At 35.6% G+C, this 24,478-nt stretch overlaps 1 protein-coding gene across 2 annotated transcripts in view; it reads left to right on the forward strand.

Moving 5' to 3' along the window:
- The window catches only part of LOC101744335 (mannosyl-oligosaccharide alpha-1,2-mannosidase IA), a 91,853-nt gene extending 70,247 nt beyond the window's left edge, over positions 1–21,606 (forward strand). The window contains exons 1-10 of one of the 2 annotated variants that reach the window (XM_038012949.2): positions 995–1,386; positions 2,085–2,303; positions 4,842–5,021; positions 9,073–9,175; positions 9,588–9,695; positions 10,779–11,006; positions 11,832–11,970; positions 12,625–12,769; positions 14,136–14,252; positions 15,219–21,606. In XM_038012949.2, the coding sequence (XP_037868877.1) occupies positions 1,156–1,386; positions 2,085–2,303; positions 4,842–5,021; positions 9,073–9,175; positions 9,588–9,695; positions 10,779–11,006; positions 11,832–11,970; positions 12,625–12,769; positions 14,136–14,252; positions 15,219–15,368 (1,620 nt within the window). In that variant the 5' untranslated portion in view covers positions 995–1,155 and the 3' untranslated portion in view covers positions 15,369–21,606. Of the gene's footprint in view, positions 1–994; positions 1,387–2,084; positions 2,304–4,841; positions 5,022–9,072; positions 9,176–9,587; positions 9,696–10,778; positions 11,007–11,831; positions 11,971–12,624; positions 12,770–14,135; positions 14,253–15,218 lie in introns of those variants that run through there. The other variant, XM_038012948.2, reaches the window with a different exon arrangement.
- Positions 21,607–24,478: the final 2,872 nt, after the last annotated feature.

Raw genomic sequence — 24,478 nt, forward strand, 5'->3', positions numbered from 1 at the left:
ACTCCCGAGGGAACAGGTGCAAATGATGAACAAAAACCATTGAAAGTCACAGCCTGACTGCGATCTCTAACATAAGACTCAAGCCATCGCAGCAAATCACCGTGGACCCCAAGTCCATGCAATTTCTCAATCAAGATGTCAAAATTTATTCGATCGAACGCTTTGGAATAATCCGTGTACACCACATCAACCTGATGACCATCCTCCATGGAGCTCAATACATAATCCAAAAACTCACAGAGGTTTGTCTCAGTAGATCTATGGCTTATAAAACCATGCTGTTGCTCTATAATATGAGGCCTAATCAATGGAAATAAAAAATCATAAAGTATACGTTCAAACATCTTAGGGATGGCACAAATTTTAGAAATTGGTCTGTAGTTAGCTATGTTATGTTTATCACCGCTCTTAAAGACTGGCACCACGAACGACCGCTTCCAAATACGGGGCATAACACCAGTTGATAATGAGTGATTAAAAAGAAGATGCAAAGGGTAACACAGCTGAGCGTAACATTGTCGCAAAAAAACAGGCGGAATACCATCCGGACCAGCACCCTTGGAAATATCAAGATTTTTTAAATATTGCTTGACTTTACCCACCGAAATAAAAAATGAAGAAATATCTACACAGTTAAGGTCGTAAGAAGCAGGGGTATAACTTAACGATGACACATTTTTTTAATAGACGGCCAAGCTTAACACTCAAAACTTGAGTAATGCTTTTGTAGCACATTTTTTTAATAGTAGGTATTTTCATCATAATATAAAAATTCTAACATACAATAATCTATTTAATTTCTATTTCTTACTGTCAATCGCCTTATTTTTTTTACCATCTAAACAATGTTTAAATTTATCGACGAGTATTTTTTATGATTACCGAGTGCGATCAATAAACAGACGTGAATTGCTTCGGTGATTTTATGTTATCATTTCACAGCAAGTAACGCGTACGTAGTGTGACTCGTGTACACGAAAAAATGTATCACAATCACTCGAAGTATTCGGTAAAGCGCGCAGATCGGACGTGCACCGTTTTTTAGTTCGCGATAAAATTAAAAAATAATAATATAGAAATATTTCGGTATTCGATTCAGGAAAAATTGTATCCGATTAAATTATTGTAGTCGGGATATTCTTAACAATAGCCACAATGCGTGCTTATCCCCGTTTGATTTTGACCGCGGTCACTGCTATTATCTGTATGAGTTTGCTTGTCCAAACATTCAACGCGGGACAGGGAACATCGGTGCATCCAGCTAGTCACCTGGCCCGCGAGGCCCGATCACTTCAATCTAACCAAATCGAAGCTGGTAACAGCAGCAGCTACAGCGGAGCGTTAGATTCCCAGTCATCAGTCGAAAAACAGCGGTACATTATCGAGGTCAGACTGTTTTACATAGTAATTTCGTTCTGCTTAAATTCTCCAGTACCAAAACTTTTGAAAAAGGGACATTTTCGTCTCGGCGTGTTTCAAACTGTAATTGGTGAAGTCGCCGGTTTTTCCAAGTCATTGGCGACGTTCTCTTAAAGTTGTGCGAACCTAATAATAATTAATGGGTCCGACGGAAGTACGATATCCTTTCATTAGTGTCCCGTCGTACGGAGCGGCCGAGATTAAAACTTGTTCAGAAACGACGGCTCCAACAGTCTGAGAGCACTTTTAAAAAGACTTCGTTCATGTCATGGGCCTTTGAGATACGTTATCCAGCTTACTTTATGAAAAACATGAAGATGTTTTATTATTTGTATCTATCTATCTATCTATCTATATATATAAAAATGAATTGCTGTTCGTTAGTCTCGCTAAAACTCGAGACTGGACCGATTTGGCTAATTTTGCTCTTGAATTATTTGTGGAGTCCAGAGAAGGTTTAAAAGGTAGATAAATATGAAAATGCTCAGAATTAAATAAAAATAACAATTTTGTTTTTCCTTTGATATGTCCCCAGTCGAACGGATTCCTTTTGTTTGTTTTAAGTTTATTTTATACAAAACTTTAGGTATTATTTATCGATTGAGGTACTAAGAAGTCTGTCGGGTCAGCGAGTTCATAATAAAAATGCTTGCTTTTTTTTGCAGATGATGCGACACGCTTGGAACAATTACAAACTGTACGCTTGGGGTAAAAATGAACTGAAACCGATATCTAAACGCGCACATTTGTCGAGCGTGTTTGGCTCCGGGGAGATGGGAGCCACCATTGTTGACGGCCTGGACACCTTGTACGTGATGGGCCTGACCGACGAGTTCCGTGAGGGACGTGACTGGATCGCGGAACATTTCAACATCAACGAAATCGTAAGTTGTAAACACTTTGATAATTTCTAGAACTTGCGACATGTACATATTGTTTTTTTAATTTTTTCTTAGATGGGTAAATGAGCACACAACCTATCTGGTGTTAAGTATTTACTGGAGCCCATAGACAGTATATCGTGAATGCCGCCATTTACCTTAAAACTTGAAGTATAAAATATACCTCAATTTTATTTTTTACACGATTAAATACCTTAACCGTGGAAATCATTCACGAACATAAGTTAAGTAAGTTAAGTAGCAGTAGTTAGCTAAATTAATATTTCATTAGAAAAATTTGTATCTGCCAGCGGGATACGAACACCGACACAGTTGCATCGCTTGATACGAATGTACCGGGCGTCTTATCCTTTATGCCACGAGGACTGTTTAGATAGTTTAGAGTTTGATGCTTCATCTCGCGCGTACTTTTTTCCTTTAATATTATTCCACGCTTTGTCCGAATACCTGACGGTCGACGATGACGGTTATTTAAATATACTCGTAGGAATAATCTAATCAATGCTCATATTGTGAACAACACTGTTTCCTAGATACGATAAATTTTAATCTTAATTCTTTATTAACTTTATTTTTTTTATTAAATGATTAACTACATGAAACTGCAAACAAGATTAAGTCCAATAATTAATAAAACGTGTAACTAAAAATGTTATAGATGGAATGTTAACGAACTAATTAAGAATGAATCAAAAATATTTCTTCAAAGCGCCAAGCGTACAGTAAATAAATTAATTGGCTTCCTTGTTTATAACGTAATTCTATACGTATATATGTACGTATGTTTTACTATTATAGTAAAGCAATGTCTTAAGAATATACGTGCAATAACTCGCCCGTAAATGGTTACATAAAAAATGAGAATGAAAAATTAGGGTCAATTTAAATAGGATACAGGAAAAACATAGAGACTGTCGCTATAGTGTTGTCTGCTTATGGTTTGGAAACCACTTTCCCTGTTTCTGCCGCAAAATCAATCTTTGTCGGACAGGACTGTTATTATTACAATACACGGGACTCTTACAAGCTCGTTGTGGATGATGAATTAGTGGCTTTGAGCTCGTCTAGGTTTTTTCATTTCTTAGATGGGTGGTCGTGTTCGCCGGCCTACCTGGTGTTAAGTGATTACCGGAGCCCATAGACATCAACAACGTAAACGCCGCCACCCACCTCGAGATATGAGTTCTAAACCTCAATTTTACAGTACAACGGCTGCCCCAACTTTCAGGTTAATACATTTAGTGCTCCATGGCAGTAATAGGCAGGATGATGGTTAATTAGAATAGATTTAGGCAAATTAAAATACACTCTGCCTACCTCAAGGTGGGTGGCGCATTTACGTTGTGAATGTCTATGGGCTCCAGTAACCACTTAACACCAGGTGGGCTGTGAGCTCGTCCTACGAAGTCTGCCGGGTCAGCTAGTTTAGAATAAATATAGAAGAGATATATTAGTTTACTTTTACGAAACATTGATAACAGTTTACGTGAAACTGTTAAAATAATATGTTTTTATAACAAAAAAAAACATATCTTGTTTCTGTTTGTTTAATCGTTCAGATAAAGGAATTTTCTTCGATTCCACCTACGAATAACGTTTCCAAGGAACATCCAAAAAAAAATTTGAGCAGCAATGAATTTGTACAACACATAATATTTTTCATAACTTCAAATGTAAATACAATATTGTATTTATATATTGGATTTATGTAACAAATAGATAATAGCTGTATAAATATAATAACTAATTATGAATTTTTATTGTTCTTCATCGGTAAAAGAGGTCGCAGTCCTATTGCAATCCTATCGCAGTCCAGTCGCGTATGAATGACTACTTTGCGGCAGAAACGGACACATTGTCGGCATTTACTGTTGTTTAACTAGACCGTTGTATATATTGTAATGTCAATCACCCCAATAAATAACGTACACTTTTAAAAGGCAATAAACCATAATCGAGTGTGTTGTAAGTCAATCGATGCATCATTGGAAACTGCGTATCGTTAACATTTGACCCGAATTCCGTTTAAAAGAACGTCAATTAATATCGTTAAATCGAAAATAAAGATGACTAAAATTTTTCTTAATAAATAGTGTAAAGGCTACCACCACGCACTATAGATTGCTTGTTTAATTAGTTTATTATTAAAACGAATGCTTGTTTATTTACAATCTATGGTTTATCCCATTGAAACAGTAGTTGAATTTCAGGGAAGATTTTTGTCAAGCAGTACGATGGGTGATGCCCACTGAGTTTCTCGCCGGATCTTCTCAGTGGGTCGCGTTTCCGATGCGGTGGTAGATTCTGCGAAGCACTGCTCTTGCTAGGGTCAGTGTTTGCAACTTTCCGGATTGAGCCCCGTGAGCTCACCTACAAACGTTAGGGTGAAGCTGAAATAGCCTCTCAAGGCTATCAGCATAGATACGAAATAAATAAAAAAGCGCTGGTAGTTTGAACAATGTATTTATGTGCATTGAGTGAAATTCATAGCGGAAGCTAATCCGAGCTTGTGTTTTGTAGGATTCCGAACTATCAGTATTCGAAACGACGATACGTTTTGTGGGAGGTCTGCTGTCTTGCTACGCTCTGACCGGTGACACCATCTTCAGAGACAAAGCCGCCGAGGTCGCCGACGCCCTGCTGCCTGCCTTCGAAACTCCCACTGGACTCCCATACGCTTTAATCAATCCATCCACTAAGGTAAGAAAAGTATTTTTAATAATTTCGCATTACTAGAGATCATGAGATATTAGGCCATGCAATATTCCAGACTCCAAAATGAACCTTAGATCTGTCCTTATTCCAAATAGGTTTAGAAAATGGTTTAGATTTGTCCCACGAGAGACGATAACCATTTATAATCAAGTAAATCCATATACTGTAGACTGCACTGACTGTAAAAGGTCTAATGTACTACAAAACTAACCCAACATTACGTAGTTCGTATTCATTTCCAAATAACTCGACTTAGTACGGTTTGTCATTTTAGTTTTATGTTATTTTCGTCGATTTTTCTGACTCGTTGACATATTTAAAATTAAGTTTAGGTACCGCTGTGAGATCTCGCGTTTTTATTGTCATTATTTCATTTACGATGTTTCGAATAGGTACTAAGCGAATTTCAGTTTTAACCTAAACAAAGATTCCAATAAACGGTAGCGACATTAAGACCCATATTATTCTAAACAGTGAGTTTTCATCTGATAATAAATTTGATTCATAAGTTCATTAATGCATTGAAAAGGTTTCCTAAAATTGTTATTAGCCATTTAATTTTTCCATTAGTCTGCAGCTGATGACGGAATTTATATAATGTTCTCAACAAACCATTCACTGGAATTACATAAAGCTAATTCGTTCGCCGATGTAAAAATAAATCGAAACAGTGCTTCCCAAAATTTGAGACAAAATTTGGGACTTTATGTATTGGATTTCCAATAAAGTCTCAAATTTTGGGAACTAAACCAGCTTCCAAAATTTAAAGTAAACCAGTCTTTTTTTTTTATCTTATATCATTTTTATCTATATTATCTAAATAGATAATTTAAACATATTTTTTTATTAAATTATTAATTAATATACATATATTTTTTATTATCTATTTAGATAATTTAAAAAAAAATGACTGGTCTAGTTCATTAATAAGATGAATAGTTGTTAAATATGGTAATATTTCGTATTAATAACTAAATTAGGTTGTAACATCTACCATGCGTATATAAAATACTAAAATATGTTTTAAAACACACTTTCATTTTTGTTCATTCATTACAAATACACAGAAGGCGATTTTCGTCTGTCGAATAAAGTTCAAAAACCAATAAAATAATTTATTTGCTCAGTACGTTTTAAATGTAACATAAGTTGCTTTAATGTAGGTATTACAAATACTGTACTGTCTGTAATTGTATAGCTAATACTGAAATAACTTCCATACAATAATAAACAAGTCTTATGGGCAGAGCGCTGACCAAAATCTTCTTCATTGGTTACATTTTTACGTTTCTTTACATACAAGGTAACATTCTAGTGCATTCTCTTCTTCTTTTTCTCCACCTTATCCCATTAGGTGGGGTGGGGTCGGCACAGCAAATTTTCCTCTTCCATTCTCTTCTATCAGCAGTCATCTCAACACTCACTCCTCTCTCTTTCATATCGTCATTCACACACTCCATCCATGTCTTCTTCGGTCGCCCTCTTCCCCCTCTGCCTTGCACTACCATTTCCATATATCTCCTAGCTGTCATCCTAACTTCCTAACCTCCATTCTAACTTTTATAAATAATGAATAACAGATTAATTAATCAATTCACAAGTCGGCTACTTTGCACTTTAACACTCTTAACAGCAGAGGCACAAAGGCATTTGGCCTTATTCTCGGAGTATAGACCTCTAGATTATTCTTTTAGGACGAATTATTTAGAGAAATATTAAAAGAGCCTCGACGTTACACTGATTTTTTTTCTCGTTAAGTCTGGGAATGAAAGCGAAAAGTATCATTGTAACCGTAACATGAGCAGAAAAAAAGGGTTAATCGATACGAGTGTCTCATATCTATGTAGAAATGTCAATGTCGCATTTGATTGGAGATAACATGGTATCAATGTGGTATAAATATTACCGAGTGCTATGCGAAAATTACGTTACGTACGCTCCATTTTATCGGTTCACAAAAACAACGTTATGTAACACGGTGGTTATGTTAAAATTTTGCTCCAATTCTGCAGGTCGATGACCGATCACAGTTTTTATATAAAAAATTGTAAGATTGTGATTTCGTTCGCGGCTTCGCGTTCAGTCAAACCGTAACGTCCCTGTAGACGTGTTTGTTATCTAACTTTCGTAATCATAAACTAATCACTATAAACAGTTATACTCGAGGAAAAACATATTTCTCGCTGCGATGTGTCTCCTGGATTCGTGCCCCTATTTACAATCTAGAAATTTTTACTTATTTGATGATCATAGACTATGACATTATCATACGGCACTAGATCCTGTTAACTCGTTTGTGCCCCTAAAAAGGCCAATTGTTCGTGAAATTCGTTTAAATGCCAAATTTAAAGAATCGAAGTTAGACAAACAACGTACTCTATAATGTAGGCATTAAAATCGATTTTATCTCAACTAATGGGCTTCTGGCATAGGCCATGTGCATGCAATTATTCATTGTGAATTTTGAAACACGAACGAAAACTCGTTACCAATATCTATCAATACCGGTATCTATAAGACGAAAAAAAAAAAATTATTCAACACAAAATGTTCAAACATACATTCCAACTAATTTGATATATGTAAATTTCAGTTATCAATTAATCGTAGCAACGTGGCAGTTTTTTTGGTCAACAAATCGTGTGATATCGCCATTATATGTATTTAAGAAGATAAGTGAAGCGTTATTAGAGTTTCAAATTTGCCGTAACAAAAATATAATTATGTTTATTTCGCCGGCTTAAAGTATGTATCCACCGCTTTTGATACGTTCCGCTCAATCTTAAATTCATTATTGGACATCAGTATGTGACTTTTTGCAAATACACAGATAGTTAGTTATTCCTACATATTAAAAGTTAAATTTCATTAAAACTACTGCATAAACACCTAATTATTTTTTAAAGTCCTCAAAACATTCCCCATCTTCTTTTTCAGTTTTCCCTATTATTCTTAAGTAGAGTTATCAGTGTGCCAGTTTCCTACTAAACGCCCTCTACTAGTGGTAGTGACAATACAAAAACACCTGTTGCGATATTATATTCTGTAATAGTAAATGATTTCATTATAAGGGGATTAGTAGTTAATTATAGTTAAAAGGGTTATTCCAAATACGCGCTGACCCTTTTCATTAAAATGCTCGTATGTATAGATACCCAGTCGTCAAATAAATTTATCTATTTTAATATTGTGATTGTTTCATTAACAGTATGTATTAAGTCAAAAATAGACAAACCGTGACGAGCAAAACATATTATCCTGTTCGTTTCATATTGAAGCACTAAATCTAGATTCAGCAAAGCACTGCTCTTGTTAGGGTCAGCGTTAGTCCCCCCCATACTCCTCCGTCCGCGCAATTTTCGTAAAAAGGGGTACAAAGTTTTTGCTTCACGTATTAATATATAGATATTCGGTCCGTGATGTTATTCCTTCAATGTCGAAGTCGTTAGTTAACGCACGTCGGGACGTGTTTACTTAAAAAAAATGGAAAATACCAGATAAGCTGAACCCCGTTATGCTTCGGATACGAACAAACCGGTTGTCTTATCCATTGGGTCACGACCAAGACGATAAGTTAACAAAATATCAGCATTTTCCTAATCCTTCCGTCGATTCCCCGATGCTAGAGGTGTTGAACCTTTTGCCATCAGAGTATGCTATATGTATAATGTTTTTATTGATTTCAATTTTTTCGTAAGTACCGCTTCGACGACACGAATCTTGATGATCTAGTCTGGATTTTTTCCTTTCGGTCGCTTTTCCTTTCCCTTTCCTTTATTAGTCGGTTATTGATAGCATGCTGAAAACGAGCTACGAATCGATGATAGGCAGAAATAGGCAATGGTTGTATCTCCCCCAAATGGGCTTAAAATACGCGTCACCACTAGTAGATGACGGTTGGCGTTCGCAGCTCCCATTCTCGGTTTATCCAATAATCGTCTTTTTCGAGACCCAAGGAAAGAAATACGGTGATGTCATCCTAGTCTAACACCACACCGCCAAGCTGACTTTTAATGGTTTCCTTTAAAATTTTCAGGCCAGCCGCCAGTATCACTGGGCAGGCCCGAACAGTATCCTCTCTGAATTGGGTACATTGCACCTCGAGTTCTCATACCTGAGTGACGTCACAGGACGTGAAGGTGGGTATATTTTATATATTGTCATAACAGTACTGTGATTACAGTGACTTGGGCTATATTTTATCTCGAAATAATAACACATTTCTACGGGAAACTACACCGTTATTTAGCCTAAACCACGCAGTCGAAGCAGCGGGTAACGGCTAGTATATTATACTAAAAAAAAAAAATATTGAAAGTCGTTTAAAAGACAGAAATTTCTCAGTGAATACTTGGATTAATTCTAAGAAATTGTACTCTGTGTTTTGTAAGCATTTTAAATATCCGGTTTGTTCAAAGAAAGTTCGTTTATAAATTAAATTCGCTATTGCTCTGCGTTCTATTTGCGTGTGTTTTTTTCTTCTTTTTTGTTAATCACAAATAAAAAAAGTAGTTGAAGTATAAAATAATTTATGTTCTTAAATCATTACAGTCTACAGGAACAAAGTGGATAAAATACGTGAAGTTCTCTACAACATTGAGAAGCCCGGTGATCTTTATCCGAACTTCATCAATCCTCGAACCGGACAGTGGGGACAAAGTGAGTATCGAATGCCATCCGTCAAAGAATATTTCCCGCTAAAAACAGATCCTCAGTTTTGGTAATCGCGGAGGCTAGGATCAAGATTTCGACGGACCAATGTGTTATTTCTGTAGACCGAATATCTTTCTATTTCACACGAACATGAGTACTTCGAGTCATAAAAATAAAATTAAATTAAAATTTTCATTTATTAGATGATTCTGCAGTAATCGAAGCGATCAGCTATAAGACAGTGATAGTGTACCTACTGTATTTTTATACATATAACTTAATTTATCTCATCCAGTATAACTTCTACTTTTCCTCTTAATTCCCATCTTCAGTATGCGATTTTTATAAATTCTGTCTCGTCCTGCCATTAGTTATCACGCGTTATGGTCTGAAAAGCAGCTAACTCGCTATTCTGATATACATGGAAACTCTGATAAAATAATAGACTGTTCAAATTTATTCACGAACGAATATCTGTACAAATATATAAATCTATTTTATGTCCACTAGTCTATATGACGTTTCAATGACAAATAAACTCATTGACATCAAATCCCCATTGAAAAACCGACCTTATCGTTCGGGCGGATTATATTGAGGTGGACGCCTGCACTCACGTCGCGATAAGCCACGATAAACTCCACTGCCCATTCAGTGTAGTAAATAATTTATTGAAATTAATGCACGCTTGTGTTTGTTTGATCGTAATCGATGCGTTCGGACATTGTTCATCCGATCAATTGGATACTTGATCATTGACATTCCAGAGAAGGTTCTGTTACTATAGGTGATCTGTCACGTCATTTCGGATCCTCACGATCCAATAACGGTGCTTTAGGTACCTCAAGCATCGGTCACCGTTCTCGTCAAACACGTCGCTCGCGACGAAGGATTCGGCGAGTAAATTAACCCACAGACACAGCCCACTGAGTTTCTCGCCGGATCTTCTCAGTGGGTCGCGGTTCCGATCCGGTAGTAGATTCTGGGAAGCACGGCTCTTGTTAGGGTTCGTGTTAGCAACGTCGTCAAGTTAGTGTGAATCTAGTGTAAACTCTGGAGATTACTAGAATTGGTATTCGCTGTTTGAAGGACACATATCCCTGGGAGCTCTGGGCGACTCGTTCTACGAGTACCTGCTGAAGGCCTGGCTCGCGTCGAACCGCGGCGACGAGCAGGCGCGCACCATGTTCGACACGGCGATGCAGGCCGCGCTCGACAAGATGCTGCGCGTGTCGCCCTCCGGCCTCGCCTACCTCGCCGAACTCAAGTACGGCAGGGTCATCGAAGAGAAGATGGATCACTTGTCTTGCTTCGCTGGTAATGTGACGTCATTTTTTTGATGCCGAACGTAGCTACGTGCAATAGATGTAATGCGTTCATTGAAGTGAACATTGTGTAAAGAAAATTAAAGTCTTTGATACATATTATTACCTAAATTGGACAATGTACCTCAAAGATTTCTATCTTACTTCGTAACAGTCAGCTTAAAATTGAGATAACAGTTTAGAACTAATTCTTTAAATTTTTTACTGGTGGTGGGACCTTATGTGAGTCCGCACGGGTAGGTACCACCACCCCGCCTATTTCTGCCGTGAAGCAGTAATGCGTTTCGGTTTGAAGGGTGGGGCAGCCCTTGTAACTATACTGAGACCTTAGTACTCATATCTCAATGTGGGTGGCGGCATTTACGTTCTAGATGTTTATGGACTTCGGTAACCACTTCGGGCCACGCATCTATGCAATAAACAGTGCGTCGTGTTATGTCGTGTCATGATGGTTTTAACTTAATTTGATAGACAAAGAAATATCATTTCATATTCAGAAAACGATTTTTATATTCTCACCCAGGTTTAAGAGAAATCTGTTTTTTCTGCAGCTGAAATTAAGATGTTAACTCTTTGTCTGCTTATTGGCGAATTTAAAAACTATGAATGATGAGAGTACTCAGTTTTCGGATGTTATCAAATAAGTAATTTTTTGTAAAAGAATGCCAGGGTGAAAGAAATGTTGATACATAAACTTAACAACGTCGTGAAAAAATAAGACATAGTTTTTCAAGTACAAATAGTTTTGACACAAAGTTGGCCCACTTTTAGGCATTGTCCTTTAAGGTATAAAGAAACATTTTTTTATTTTTTTCAGGTGGCATGTTCGCTTTGGCCGCTACGACATTGGAGAATTCGTTGTCTGAACGGTACATGGACGTCGCAAGGAAACTGACCCACACCTGCCACGAGTCCTACTTCAGATCCGAAACTAAACTGGGACCAGAGGCATTCAGGTGAGTCGGACATCACTAGGAAGCAAACTCAGCCGATACCATAGACATTTCAATGAAGATTCTCGACTTTTTTTTCTCTGACTTGTATAGCTTTGTCGCGAAGGCAACGACGTCTATTATTCTAATAAAATGTAAAGGTCGTTGATCCGAAGTTAAAATAACACCACCTGTTCGCTAGATGGCGTTAAAAATTTAATGCCAAAATGAAAACTAAAATATGTTTGGCGAATATTGTTTCTGGACTTTTTGGCGGGAACGCGAGGAGTGAAGTTGTGCGATTTATTTTATTTTGTCTATTTAGTGTTTCTTAGGGCTTAAATGTGTAATAACGGTGGTTTATTAACTGTTTAGTATCTGTGAAAGTGCACAAATGTGGGAAAATGAAACAAAACCGCTGAACGTAACTTCTCGGGATCCTCAAAAAAGTCCACTAAAAAAGTCTCAGTAAATGGCCACCATTATACTGAGATTATATTTCATCCCATATCATCTCATCTTATTTCATTTCATAATATCATTTTTCATATCAAAAAGATTTCATTAAAATTAAAATAAAACTTGACACTAAAGGTCTTAGTTACCAGGTCATAAAATCCCTTAAAAAAAAAATTATATTGTTTTTTTTTATTAATCAAGAAAATTAAATCTTTGTAGATTTTCGAACGCAGTCGAAGCCCGAGCTCAGAAGAGCAACGAGAAAGTTTACATACTGAGGCCGGAGACGTTCGAGAGCTACTTCATCATGTGGCGACTCACCAAGGAGCAGAAGTACCGCGACTGGGGCTGGGAGGCGGTTCAGGTAAGGGATGTTCAAATATATCATTTATGATCAGCAAGCGAACGGGAAATTGCTATCGCATCGTTTGCATAAGCCGTCGTCAGTGTTAGCATTTAGAGGAATCTATTTATTTAACAACAACAAAATTAAATCATAGGGTATTCTGCTGGTATCGAAACGAACATGACGTTTCTTCACGTCAGGAACGCAGCGTGGTGGTGCATATCCATGCACGGTCATAAAGTGAATTCTATTTATTGAGTCTGTGCTTATATATAGAGCGTAAATAAATAGAGAGAGATGGAGAAGTCTCTCAAAAGCCGCAACCAAACATTAAGACATACGTAACCACGACCACTCCGCCAGGAGTGTACGACTGAGAAGAAGAAGAATTACGTAGGGTGATAATGATAAAAGACACGACAGCTTGCAACCTGTTTATTTTGCGACGACTCGATACAGACTAAACTAAACCCGCTATATCATTCCCCCTTAAGAATATGACATAAAACGATTTGTTTTTATTACAAAAAAAATATGTGTAAAATGTAAAAAATAATATATGAAAAGGTAAAAAAAAATAGTGTAAGAATATAAAAAATCTTAAGTAAGTAAACGTTATCAATTGAATAACAAAAATAAGAAATGCAGGATACAAAATAAAAGGAATCCTAAGAAAAAACATATTTTTTTTTGCTAACAGTTGTACAGACATTTGTACTAAAATAATACATTTTAACACAATTCCAAACTTAGCGGCTGGTTTTGTAACACTGACTGGGTCTCGAATTCGCCGAAAGCTCAACTTCATGTTAGCGCTTTGCATTTGATTCTGGATGTCGGTAATCTTCTTCCTGTAGCACCACGAACCGACGGCGTTAGTGCCGCCGAATTTTTTATTTATTGCTTAAATGGGTGGACGAGCTCACGGCATACCTGGTTTTAAGTGGTTACCGGAGCCCATAGACATCTACAACGTAAATTCCGCCACCCACCTTGAGACATGCTTTCTAAGGTCTCAGTATAGTTACAACGGCTGCCCCACCCTTCAAACCGAAACGCATTACTGCTTCACGGCAGAAATAGGCAGGGCGGTAGTGCCCACCCGTGCGGACACACAAGAGGTCCTGCTACCAGTAATTACGCCAATTATAATATTGAGGTTTGATTTTTATTGCACGATGTTATTCCTTCACCCTGGAAGTCAATCGTGAACATTTGTTAAGTACGTACTTCATTGGAAAAATTGGTACCCGCCTGCGGGATCCGAACACCGTTACATCGCTACATACGAATGCACCAGACGTCTTATCCTTTAGGCCACGACGACTTCTTGTAATGACCGACTGCCGTTACAAATCTTATTTTATGATTTGTATTATTGCAGGCGCTAGAGAAGCATTGTCGCGTCGAAGGCGGCTACACCGGACTCACGAACGTCTACCACCAGAACCCTCAGGGCGACGACGTGCAACAGAGCTACTTCCTCGCTGAAACACTTAAGGTGACCTTTTAAAGCAATACGAAACATTTTTTTCATTTCCTATTTAACAAAGGTTAGCACAGTTGTGGAGTAGACCGCGCGAAGACGGCTGCGATTGAGCCTAAACTTCATGAATTTAATGGAAGGTAACCTTCAAGCTACTCAAGTTGATCACCGAACCATCTCGGAGATATCATCATCTCGATACGCGGGCAGGTACCCCCAGCCCGCCTATTTCTGCCGTAAAGCAGTGATGCGTTTCGGTTTGAACGGTGGGGCAGCTGTTGTAACTATATTGAGACCTTAGAATTTATATGTCAAGGTGGGAGATGTCTTATGGGCTCCAGTAACCACTTAAGATCAGGTGGGCTGTGAGCTCGTCCACCCATCTAAGCAATAAATAAATAAAAACTTCATTTCAAATCACTGCGAGATTGCATCCTCAGATAATTAATTAGACGAAGAGCCGAGAGTCCTAAAATCAAAAAGAAACCGTATAATTGGAAATTGTTATTATATTATTTCCGACTTTTCGGACATATTACAGTTTCTGTGGTCACAGACGACTAAGGTGACATTAAAATATTCTGCTAACTATTGCTATAATCAAATAGACGCTACGGTATAATGAAATAAAAAAGACGATATTAAACCGAGTAGTATTAATTATATAAATTATCCATAGTTATTTGACATACAATTGAATTGTATTCTGTGTATTAAGGGATTCAAAATTTGGGGCTGTCTTTGACGTAGCGCCCTGTTCCCTTTCTTGCCGAGCGGTTTTTTAAGCTTTTCATTTGTATGACAGATGTGTACAATGACGTCACTATATAATATAATGCGTTCTCTATCTAGCGTCGTATAAAAACTCAGCTTCTAAATAAAGTTTTGTTTTTGATTATCGGTTGATCCAAACATAGCATCAACTTGTAAGCGCTATTGACTAGTGAATCTAATAAAAACTTTCTAATGCATTTGTTTCAGTACCTCTACCTTCTGTTCTCGGACGACTCTCTCCTTTCGCTCGACGAGTGGGTGTTCAACACTGAAGCTCATCCGCTTCCAATTAAAGGCAAGAATCCCCTGTACCGCATGGCGAGCACGCCCGTGCCAATAGAAGACAACCGAGTCTAAGAAGATGAAATCGACAGCTCTGTGTGCTTAGTGCCAGTTTTTTAACGTTCTCGCTAGCGTAAAAGTTAACTCAAATTTGTATGGGCGTGGAACATTTGCCGTTAGGGGCATTGTTCCAGCTGCATACAAATTTCAGGTAACTTTTACGCTATCGAGAACGTTACAAAACTCGCACTAAGGACACAGATCATCTGACGAGAAGAAGTCCCAAAGTTAATTACGAAACTATTCAAAATGGCTGTTCAACTAACAACCTGCCAACAAATAACGAACGGAAGGGGTATAGTCACGGATGTGTGATTCTTGTAGGCATTTGTACAAATTGAATTTGGTAGCATAATAAATAGATTATTTTGTAATTGGAATGTGAAAGTTTTAGTCGTAATGGGTATGTGTATAATGAAATATTTGAAACAAAAACTAGCAAATTAAAACTGCTAAATGGCCGTATAAAATTTGTAATTAAATATTTAATTACACGATTTTGAATTGATATTTCAAATGATCAATGGAAGTTTAATGGTAATTTGTTTGTTCCATTATGTTGATAAATTAAAAAAAATATGAAGTAAGTAAATAAAAACAAACTTAAGGCTTTTGAATAAAATATAATTTTAATCCACTTAATATCAAATAAATGTATTTGTCTATGTGTGAAACGAATCTTCCCGTACATTCGTGTCATTAATAAAATAAACTGGTTAAGAAATTAATGATCGTCATATATAATGAAGACGGGAGGAACTTGTTCATAAAATGACAACAAAAAATAACTAAAATATGTACATATATAATATATAGTATGTATATGTCTTTCTTTCAACACTGTTTTCCAATGTTAACAATCAGCTGACTCGGAGCCTAGCGAGGTCGTTGACCCCGTGTTTTGGGCGAACATCAATACTACTGATCTAATAAAGTTTAGGTTTTACTTAGGAAATTGACGGTTTTTCTTTGACGTTAATTTAAGAATTTGTTGTCGCTTCGGCGTTGTTAGCTTGCACTTGCATATTTACAGTTTAATAACGATAAAATTAGAAAATATGGAATTGTTTATCGGTAATTATGAATACTTAGACAAATTTGTAAATACGGTCACTTCTCGGTTTTGCTAATTTTTTCTATAATATTGGCAATTTTTATCGCTTATTTATTTACTACTACAATATGGGGGAATGAGTTGACTTCAAAATCAATTAGTTCAAACTCTTATTGAACAAAGTAAAGCAAGAATTTGGCTTTGTACAATCAAATGGGAACATACGATATTGATCCTTATGCTCATGATTTTGAAGAACATATTTATAAAAATACTTTTAAATAAAACAAACATCGATATTAAGTTTGTTTTGTAAGTAAGGCTAGAAAACATGCTCTAATATCATATCTTTAGAAGTAAATCTTAAATTTTATGGGTTTTTAGTTACGAATGATTTTTGAGGAGAAAAGCTAAATTAAGAAAAATGTATCTCAATGGAAGGCATTCCAATGTTCAAGGTAGTGTTGAATAACGTACTAGATTTTTCTCTCACTATAAATAAGATATTTTATGAATAAAAATATATTGCAAAAATAATTATCTGACTATTAAAACTCTGATTCTTTCCGAAATGATCCTTTAGGATTTGTAGACGGTTATATTTTTTTTTTTTTTTTTTAAACGTATGGAAAATATATTTTACTGCCATTCCTGTTTGATTATATTTGATCAAAAATTGAAGGGAGCCCTTTCATTTTTGAATTGATACCCTTGAGAGAAATACAAAACTCGGCTGAGTGCAACTTCATGTGACGTCACTCGGGGCCAACACGGTGAGCGCAGATAAAACAAAAAAAACAACACAAATTAGTGATGCGCTTCAGTTTAATAAGCATCTTGTGTGTACTTTTTCGATGTTTTTTTTTTTCATCGGTCCTCCCTTTTCTGATAACGGTTTAGTCAAAATACAATGAGGTTCTAGGTTCCCATCACTTGTTTTTGACGTCACAGTGAACTTTGTGACACGCTCTGTCTGATTGCGACATCTTTATTTTGTACTGAAAATGGTCTCTGTCCCAAATCACGTTATTCTATGCAAACGGTTCGTATTTATTTAATTGCGTGAAATTTATTGAATATGTACTACTAAAATTAAAGGGCGTTAACGAAAAATAATTGTTTCAATGAATTGTTTGTCGATAAATGTTTGAGTAGTGATACCTATGATATCATTTTAAACAGTTTGTTAAAACTTATAGAGCAAATATAACTTAATATCAGATAAGACCTATGAGTCTATATAGTTATAATATTAAAACAAGTGATTGAGCATTTCTTTTTACCTATTTAATCTAATGTTTAAAATTTCCAAAATTATAAGTATGCTTGTTACAAAAATGTAGTTTCTTGGGTACCATAGAAATGAGTCGTCTATTATCAAAGGTGGCAATCTGTGCATTTGGACAAAAAAATGTTATTGATATGTCAATACAGATTGATTTGAATATGATCGTCTCCTTCAAAGAATACGGTTCAAAACCTGCATTAAATAAAGGTTAATAGTTAACCTGTTATTTATCTAAGATGTCGTTCCGAAGAGTTTTGTGACTGCCAATGGAATACAAAGTCAATAATTCGTTTTTTTGATTTACCAATAATTGTCCAAAAGTCAGATTGCCGGCTTTGATAATAGTCGACTCAAATATAGTAATCGCTTTAGATCTTAATAATGAAGTTTACATTATAAGTAAGATAATCGTCATAATATTTATTAACCACCTAAAAAAAGGTCTTCAGTCCGGACTAATGCTTTTTGATATTATGGACTTGATTTTGAAATACAATTATATTTACATACTCTTTTAGTTGATGATAAACTACAGATCTCTTATTTATATGTGACTAAAAATCATGATTAATGATGATATGGAACTGATATCAAAATCACCTTTCCCTGTTTTTTTCTTCGATTTTAACAAATCTCTTTTAAAGTGCTTGGTATAAAAGATAACAGTTTGTTTAAAAAATATAATGTATGATGACATTGAACAGATAATCTTCGACCTATTTGGAAATATTTTATATCGTTCAATAAAAACATTTCTCAAGAATCGTCTCATTTGATAAGATGTTTATTTATTATTTATGAAAAGCTATTTGGCTTAAGCGACATTTTTGCTTTGCAACTTTACAGAGGAAGTATTTAAAGTTTAAATTTTTGAAAAAATAATCATAACAAAAAAAATTGTTTAGCTATTTGAATGGGGTAAACATAATTGAAGTTCAATTAAAAACGTTGATACTAACACCAAATAAAGCGGACCTTTAATTGAATATGCAATTTCGAAAAGGGCACAAGTCGCATATTTTGTCAAATACGTTTTTTCATATACATGTAGTTTTGAGGCTTACCTACACCCCCATTTTATAATAATTTCAGTAATTTTCAATTGCTAATTAACACTAAAATATATCTCAAGTGTTAATATTTTAAATTTTACACTGCTTTAGAAAATAATCAGTTTTTTTTCATTTCCTGAACATTTACATTTTCAGAGATGTGCCCTTTTCGAAATTGCATATTCAATTACAAAGATAAATGTTGCGTATAGTTAGCGAAATGTCGCTTAAACCAAATAGCCTTTCACCCAACGATAATGTTATTTATAACGTTTTGTGACTATGTGGGATTGGCACAGCATGCTCCTTATAATTATCGTCACGTCACATTCGTATCAGACAATTATTAGCAATAATTAATTATTAAAATCGACGTACTACGTTGTACTAAGGCAAGTATGATTTCTGATTTATTTGTTTAAAATTGAGATAATCAATTTTTGAATTCAATGTATTTTAGTCTAACGAGGCAATTACGGTCTGTGAATTTTTTTTATTTAATATAATTTTTGTTGTAACATAAATCGGGGCTGAAGAATAATGCATATCATAATTTCTATTTTACGATTAGCGTCGATCAACTAATAATCTGAATTGCTTTAGTTATAATAAAGCTAAGTTTTACTTGAATCGAAAATAAATTTGTCTATTGCTAGAGAATAGTGGAAGCATATTTTGTGAAATTGTGGATTTTCCGACACAGGATTCCGAATGTGCATTATTTTTCAGTGGTTTTGCTTTTTTTTTTCGTAGCTAAACGATTCGAGCTTTGTTAAGAATATTTGTGATTATAAAATACAAAGTTACATAATATAAATAATTTTATTTATTCTTTTTGTAAGTAATATTTTTCTGCACCCGTTAATGTAGCATTTCTTACGATAATTTGTAAGTTCGTTGTTTGTATGAATTCTTTATTCGAATTTTGAATCTAAAATTAATCCTTTTAGTGCTGAGCTTATTTTCACATATTTTGTAGAAATTACTAAAGGATTTTTGGAAAAAAGTATCTTATAAAAAACTTTATCTTAAAAAACACAAATACAAAAATGAATACTTAATTCATAGCAAAATAATTTTAAATAGTTAATTATAAATGCTATTATGAACTTATTAAAAACTTTATACATGCGCGCGCTAAGACACGTCCACGCAGGTCGATAACTTTAATCAAACGGCGCAATAAAAGAGAGTCGATCTATCGACGGTTCGCGCTCAAAGGGTTAACGGATACATTAAATTATCAATTGATGTAACAATTGAGAGTGGAATTAGTTTGCGAGGATCGTTCCAAGTCAAAATTACGTTTTATCGTAATAATATAACAATAAAGTCTTCTAAAAATATATATTATATATAATAGAGATAGATTCATAAAAGAAACGCTTCATAAATGTGATAATGGTGGTTTCACATCAATACCACCATGAGCGGCGGTGGTCATTTAAAAAAAAAATCACAAAAATTGTCTATACTTTCTTATATATACTAAAATATCCGCATTGTGGTAATTTCGCCATCGATTTTCGATACCTAGCTGTGGAGTGGCCCATGTCTGGTGGACCGGTGATTATGTAAAAATATCCTAGGAAATTACGTAGTCGTTTTAATTGTGTAAATAGTATCATAATAATACGGTTGGTGTGCGTAGTTTAAATTGTTTTTTTTTTCTCTTAAGTTAAGCGTGTGCGTCCGTCTGTCTCTGTCTTTTGTGTGCGTGTCATAATTTATATAAATATAATATTTAAATGATATTTTAACAAAATACTGCCGTTTTGTTCTGTTTTAGCAGGGGGTTTTGCTGTATTTGAATAATTCGTAACGTATATAAATGTATTTAGGGTGAATTAGAAAAAAAATGTAACACGTTATGGTCCTAGTTGTTTTAGATGGATTTATAAGTAAATTATGGATTATCTATGCGAATGTTAAAGAATTCGAACGAAAAAAAAACGCTCAGGCCTTTGTTGCTCGTTTCGTTTTTAAATATGAATTAAATAATATGTTTTTAATGAAATAGTTAAATGATGATGCATAGCAAATATAATTAACCTCATTTTCAGTTTTCATTTTTTTTTTGACAAATTTAAATCTCGTATTTTGTGTTTATATTAAAACCACTGAGCAACATAATTATTATGTTTATATTATTAATAAAATAATAATATAGCTATTTAATTATTATGTAATTTAGCACAATTGTATACATTAATGCCAGGCATAATATTTTAATGTTAGCCTCCAAGCACACGTAGTAATTTTAAGAATTTCATCGAACGAATACTTTTAAAAAAAAAGTGACACATTAAATTATTGATAAAGATGAAAGAAAACTTTTCAGTTAAAACATGTCTATTTAAAAAAAAATCATTACGTGTTTATTTTTGGCGCGTAATATGCGCGTCTATTTGGTTTGTTTGTCTCTCTATCTACAGGGTAAGTTAGAAAAGATTGACCGATACGTCATGTTTCCAGTAGTTTGGAGAGGTTAAAACAAAATCTATGAACAAGATACTTACAGAGCGCGCGCCCAAAACTAGCGAAACAGGCATGTTGTCGAAAAATCGCTGGTATTTAATTAATTATAAACTTTTATTCTTCTGCGTATTCGCAAGAAGACTATTGAAGATCTTGAAAAAGTTTTATAAATTATGAAATTTCAGAAAATTGTTTTTTTTTCTTTACTTGTACCTATATTAAATATTTTTTTTTTTTTATGTACTGCGTGTGTTACACTTGGAGGAAGTAATTTATTAATATGTACCTAAAGCCTGTTTGTTATACATGTATGAATTTGTAGTTATAATAATAACATTGTACATTTTTCGGTTATGAAAAAAATAAAAATGATGTTTATTACATTGTGTATATTATTTTTTTAACGAATCATAATGGTCAGTCCCACATATATGTAGGTATGGTTCGACCATTTTCTTTCACTGTCCATCTTGGATGAGTGTGTAGCAGTTGAACGCACTCAACAAACCGTACGAGATTTTTCAAGGGGAAGAAAGGCTAAATTGGTCAACGTATCCGTCTCTGCTGTCGTAAGTAATGCAACTTCGGAGCCAAAGCCGAGCATCGCCTTCGCCGGCTGCGACAGGTCTGGTTTTATTGCATAATTAGAGTTCGGCGTGGAAGGCATTGAATTCGGGGCATAGTGAGCTTCCGTCCCACCTATGGTGCGGGGGGTCACCGTTGTTCATGGACATCAGCATTGAATGTCAGGGGCACAGCCAAATCGCCGCCTACTGCTGAGGACTTTCCTCAAACCTCATTTGAAAAAGTACATTGCGTATCCGCACACTATGAATGTAGATGGATTCTGCTCCTGTGGCGTGCAGTGTTTTTTCTTTTGTTAAATAGAGGTGAACGAACTCGCGTCCCACCTGAGGTGAGATGGATACCAAAGCCCATAGACATGTAACGTGAATTCTGCCACTCATCTTCAGACATTAAGTGAATAATAGAGATTCCATATAGCAGTCAGGAGTTCCCAAACAATTTTAGGCAAAAGACTCCTTTTCCGAAATCAACCTCGGACGCCCCTAATCAAATTACTTAACAAATCTCTAGTTTTCCTTCCTATTGAAATAAAATACTTAACAATCTAAAAACTTTGCTACGAGGGCGGCACTGAAAATTTCGGGAATTAACGAAGTGACACAACATTACTATTTAAAAATGTATTTATTGCTTTTCGAAGTATTCTCCGCGAAATTTGACACATTTTTCCATACAATGGAACCAATCATTGAAGCAACCATTCTATTCGGAAGTTGGGGTCTCCAAAATGGCCGTTTTGTAGGCGTCCACAGCTTCTTCAGGTGATGAAAATCTCTGTCCACGCAATTTATTCTTTATTTTAGGGAAAGTATAGAAATCATTAGGGCTTAGGTCGGGGCTGTACGGCGGATGGTCTAATAATTCTATGTTTTCTTGCTCTAAAAACTCTTTTGTTCTGTGCGCGGTGTGAGAACTCGCATTGTCGTGATGGAGGATGATGCGGCGGTTGCAGTTCTCTTTACGGAGTTCAGAAACGACCTGTGACAAACAAATGCTAGCATACCATTCTGCATTAACCGTTCTTTGTCCCTCAAGAGGAATAGTCGTAACATGGCCGGTTTTGGAGACAAACGTGGCCACAATTTGTTTTTGCAACAGTCCGTGAACGAACAATTTTTGTTGGCTTTAACTCATTTTCGAACACCCAAACTCGTGACTGGTTTTTTGTTTCGGGTTCGTACGCGTATATCCAGGATTCGTCACCTGATACAATGTTGTATACAGCATTTGAGGATCCTGCGTGGAATCTTTCGAGAGTTCTGACGCACCAAGTAACGCGAGCCGCTTTTTGCTCTTCACAGAGCGAATGCGGTATCCATCGGGAAAACAACTTTTTTACACCTAATTGTTCATGCAAGATTATTTGTATTTGACTCATGCCAATGTCTAAAGTTGCCTGAATTTCGCGGTATGTCACATGTCGATCTTCCTCAATCAGCTTACGCACAGCATCAACGTTTTCTTGGGTGACTGCAGTTTTTGGACGACCTTGACGGGGATCATCACTGAGCTTGACACGTCCACGTTGAAACTCAGCAAATCAGCGATAAAATGTGGTTTTGGATGGGGCTTCATCACCAAATGCAGAAATCATCCGGTCAACACACTGTTTTTGTGTTAAACCACTTCGAAAGTCATAATAAATCATCGCTCTTGAATTTTCTCGAGTCAATTCCATTTTCTCAACGACTAAAGAAGTTTGACAAAACCTCGTGACAAGACCGAGAATCTTTTTTAAAATAAATAAATGGTATTCGATTTTTAAAACCAAGGAGTTTTCAATTAAAAAGATTTTAATATGACAGGAACAGTGGAAATATTCCATTCCCGATACTTTTAGTGCAGCCTAGTATTTGGTGAAGCGAGTAAGCTTGACATAATTATTTCATAAAAATGTAACAAAGTAAATAGACATCAAATTCATCATAAAATAAATAATAATTATTAACCTTATTTATAATTAAAACATAGAAATCCAGTATGTTGATGAACATGTTCGAATTGGAACTTGAACACGATATCGTTCGTATTAAATGCGTCCGAACGGGTAGGTACCACCACCCTGCCTATTTCTGCAGCAGTAATGCGGTTCGGTTTGACGGGTGGGGCAGCCGTTATATTGTTAAAAGTCAGACCTTAGAATAAATGTCTTAAGGTGGGTGGCCGCATTTATGTTGTAGATGTCTATCGGCTCCGGTAACCACATACACCAGGTGGGTCGTGAGCTCGTCCACCCACTTCAGCAACAACAAAGCAATAAAAAAAAGAAATGCTAATAAATAATGCTACTCGTACACGTGCCGGCATAACAATAGAATAATTCAAATTAAAATAAATATTTGATATATACCTAGTCTTGCCATAAATACTGAGACAAAGGAAAAAAAAAATCTATTGCAAATAACATTTATTACTTTTACAGTGTGTTAGTTTAATACATAAATATAAAATAATTTAAAGTATAAAAAGCTTATTCGAAGTGGTCTCCATTGGCTGCAATACAGTCCTTTAAACGTTGAGGCCAGTTATCAATAGAAGCACGCACTCTTTCCATGGTAAAATTTTTCACTGCCAATCGTACGGATTGTTTTAGGGACTCCAAATTATCATGGCGTTTAGAGCAAGCCGTACTCTCTAAAACTGACCATAAATCATAATCCAGCGG

The sequence above is a fragment of the Bombyx mori genome, chromosome 9 (assembly GCF_030269925.1).
Source record: "Bombyx mori chromosome 9, ASM3026992v2".
Lineage (NCBI taxonomy): Eukaryota > Metazoa > Arthropoda > Insecta > Lepidoptera > Bombycidae > Bombyx > Bombyx mori.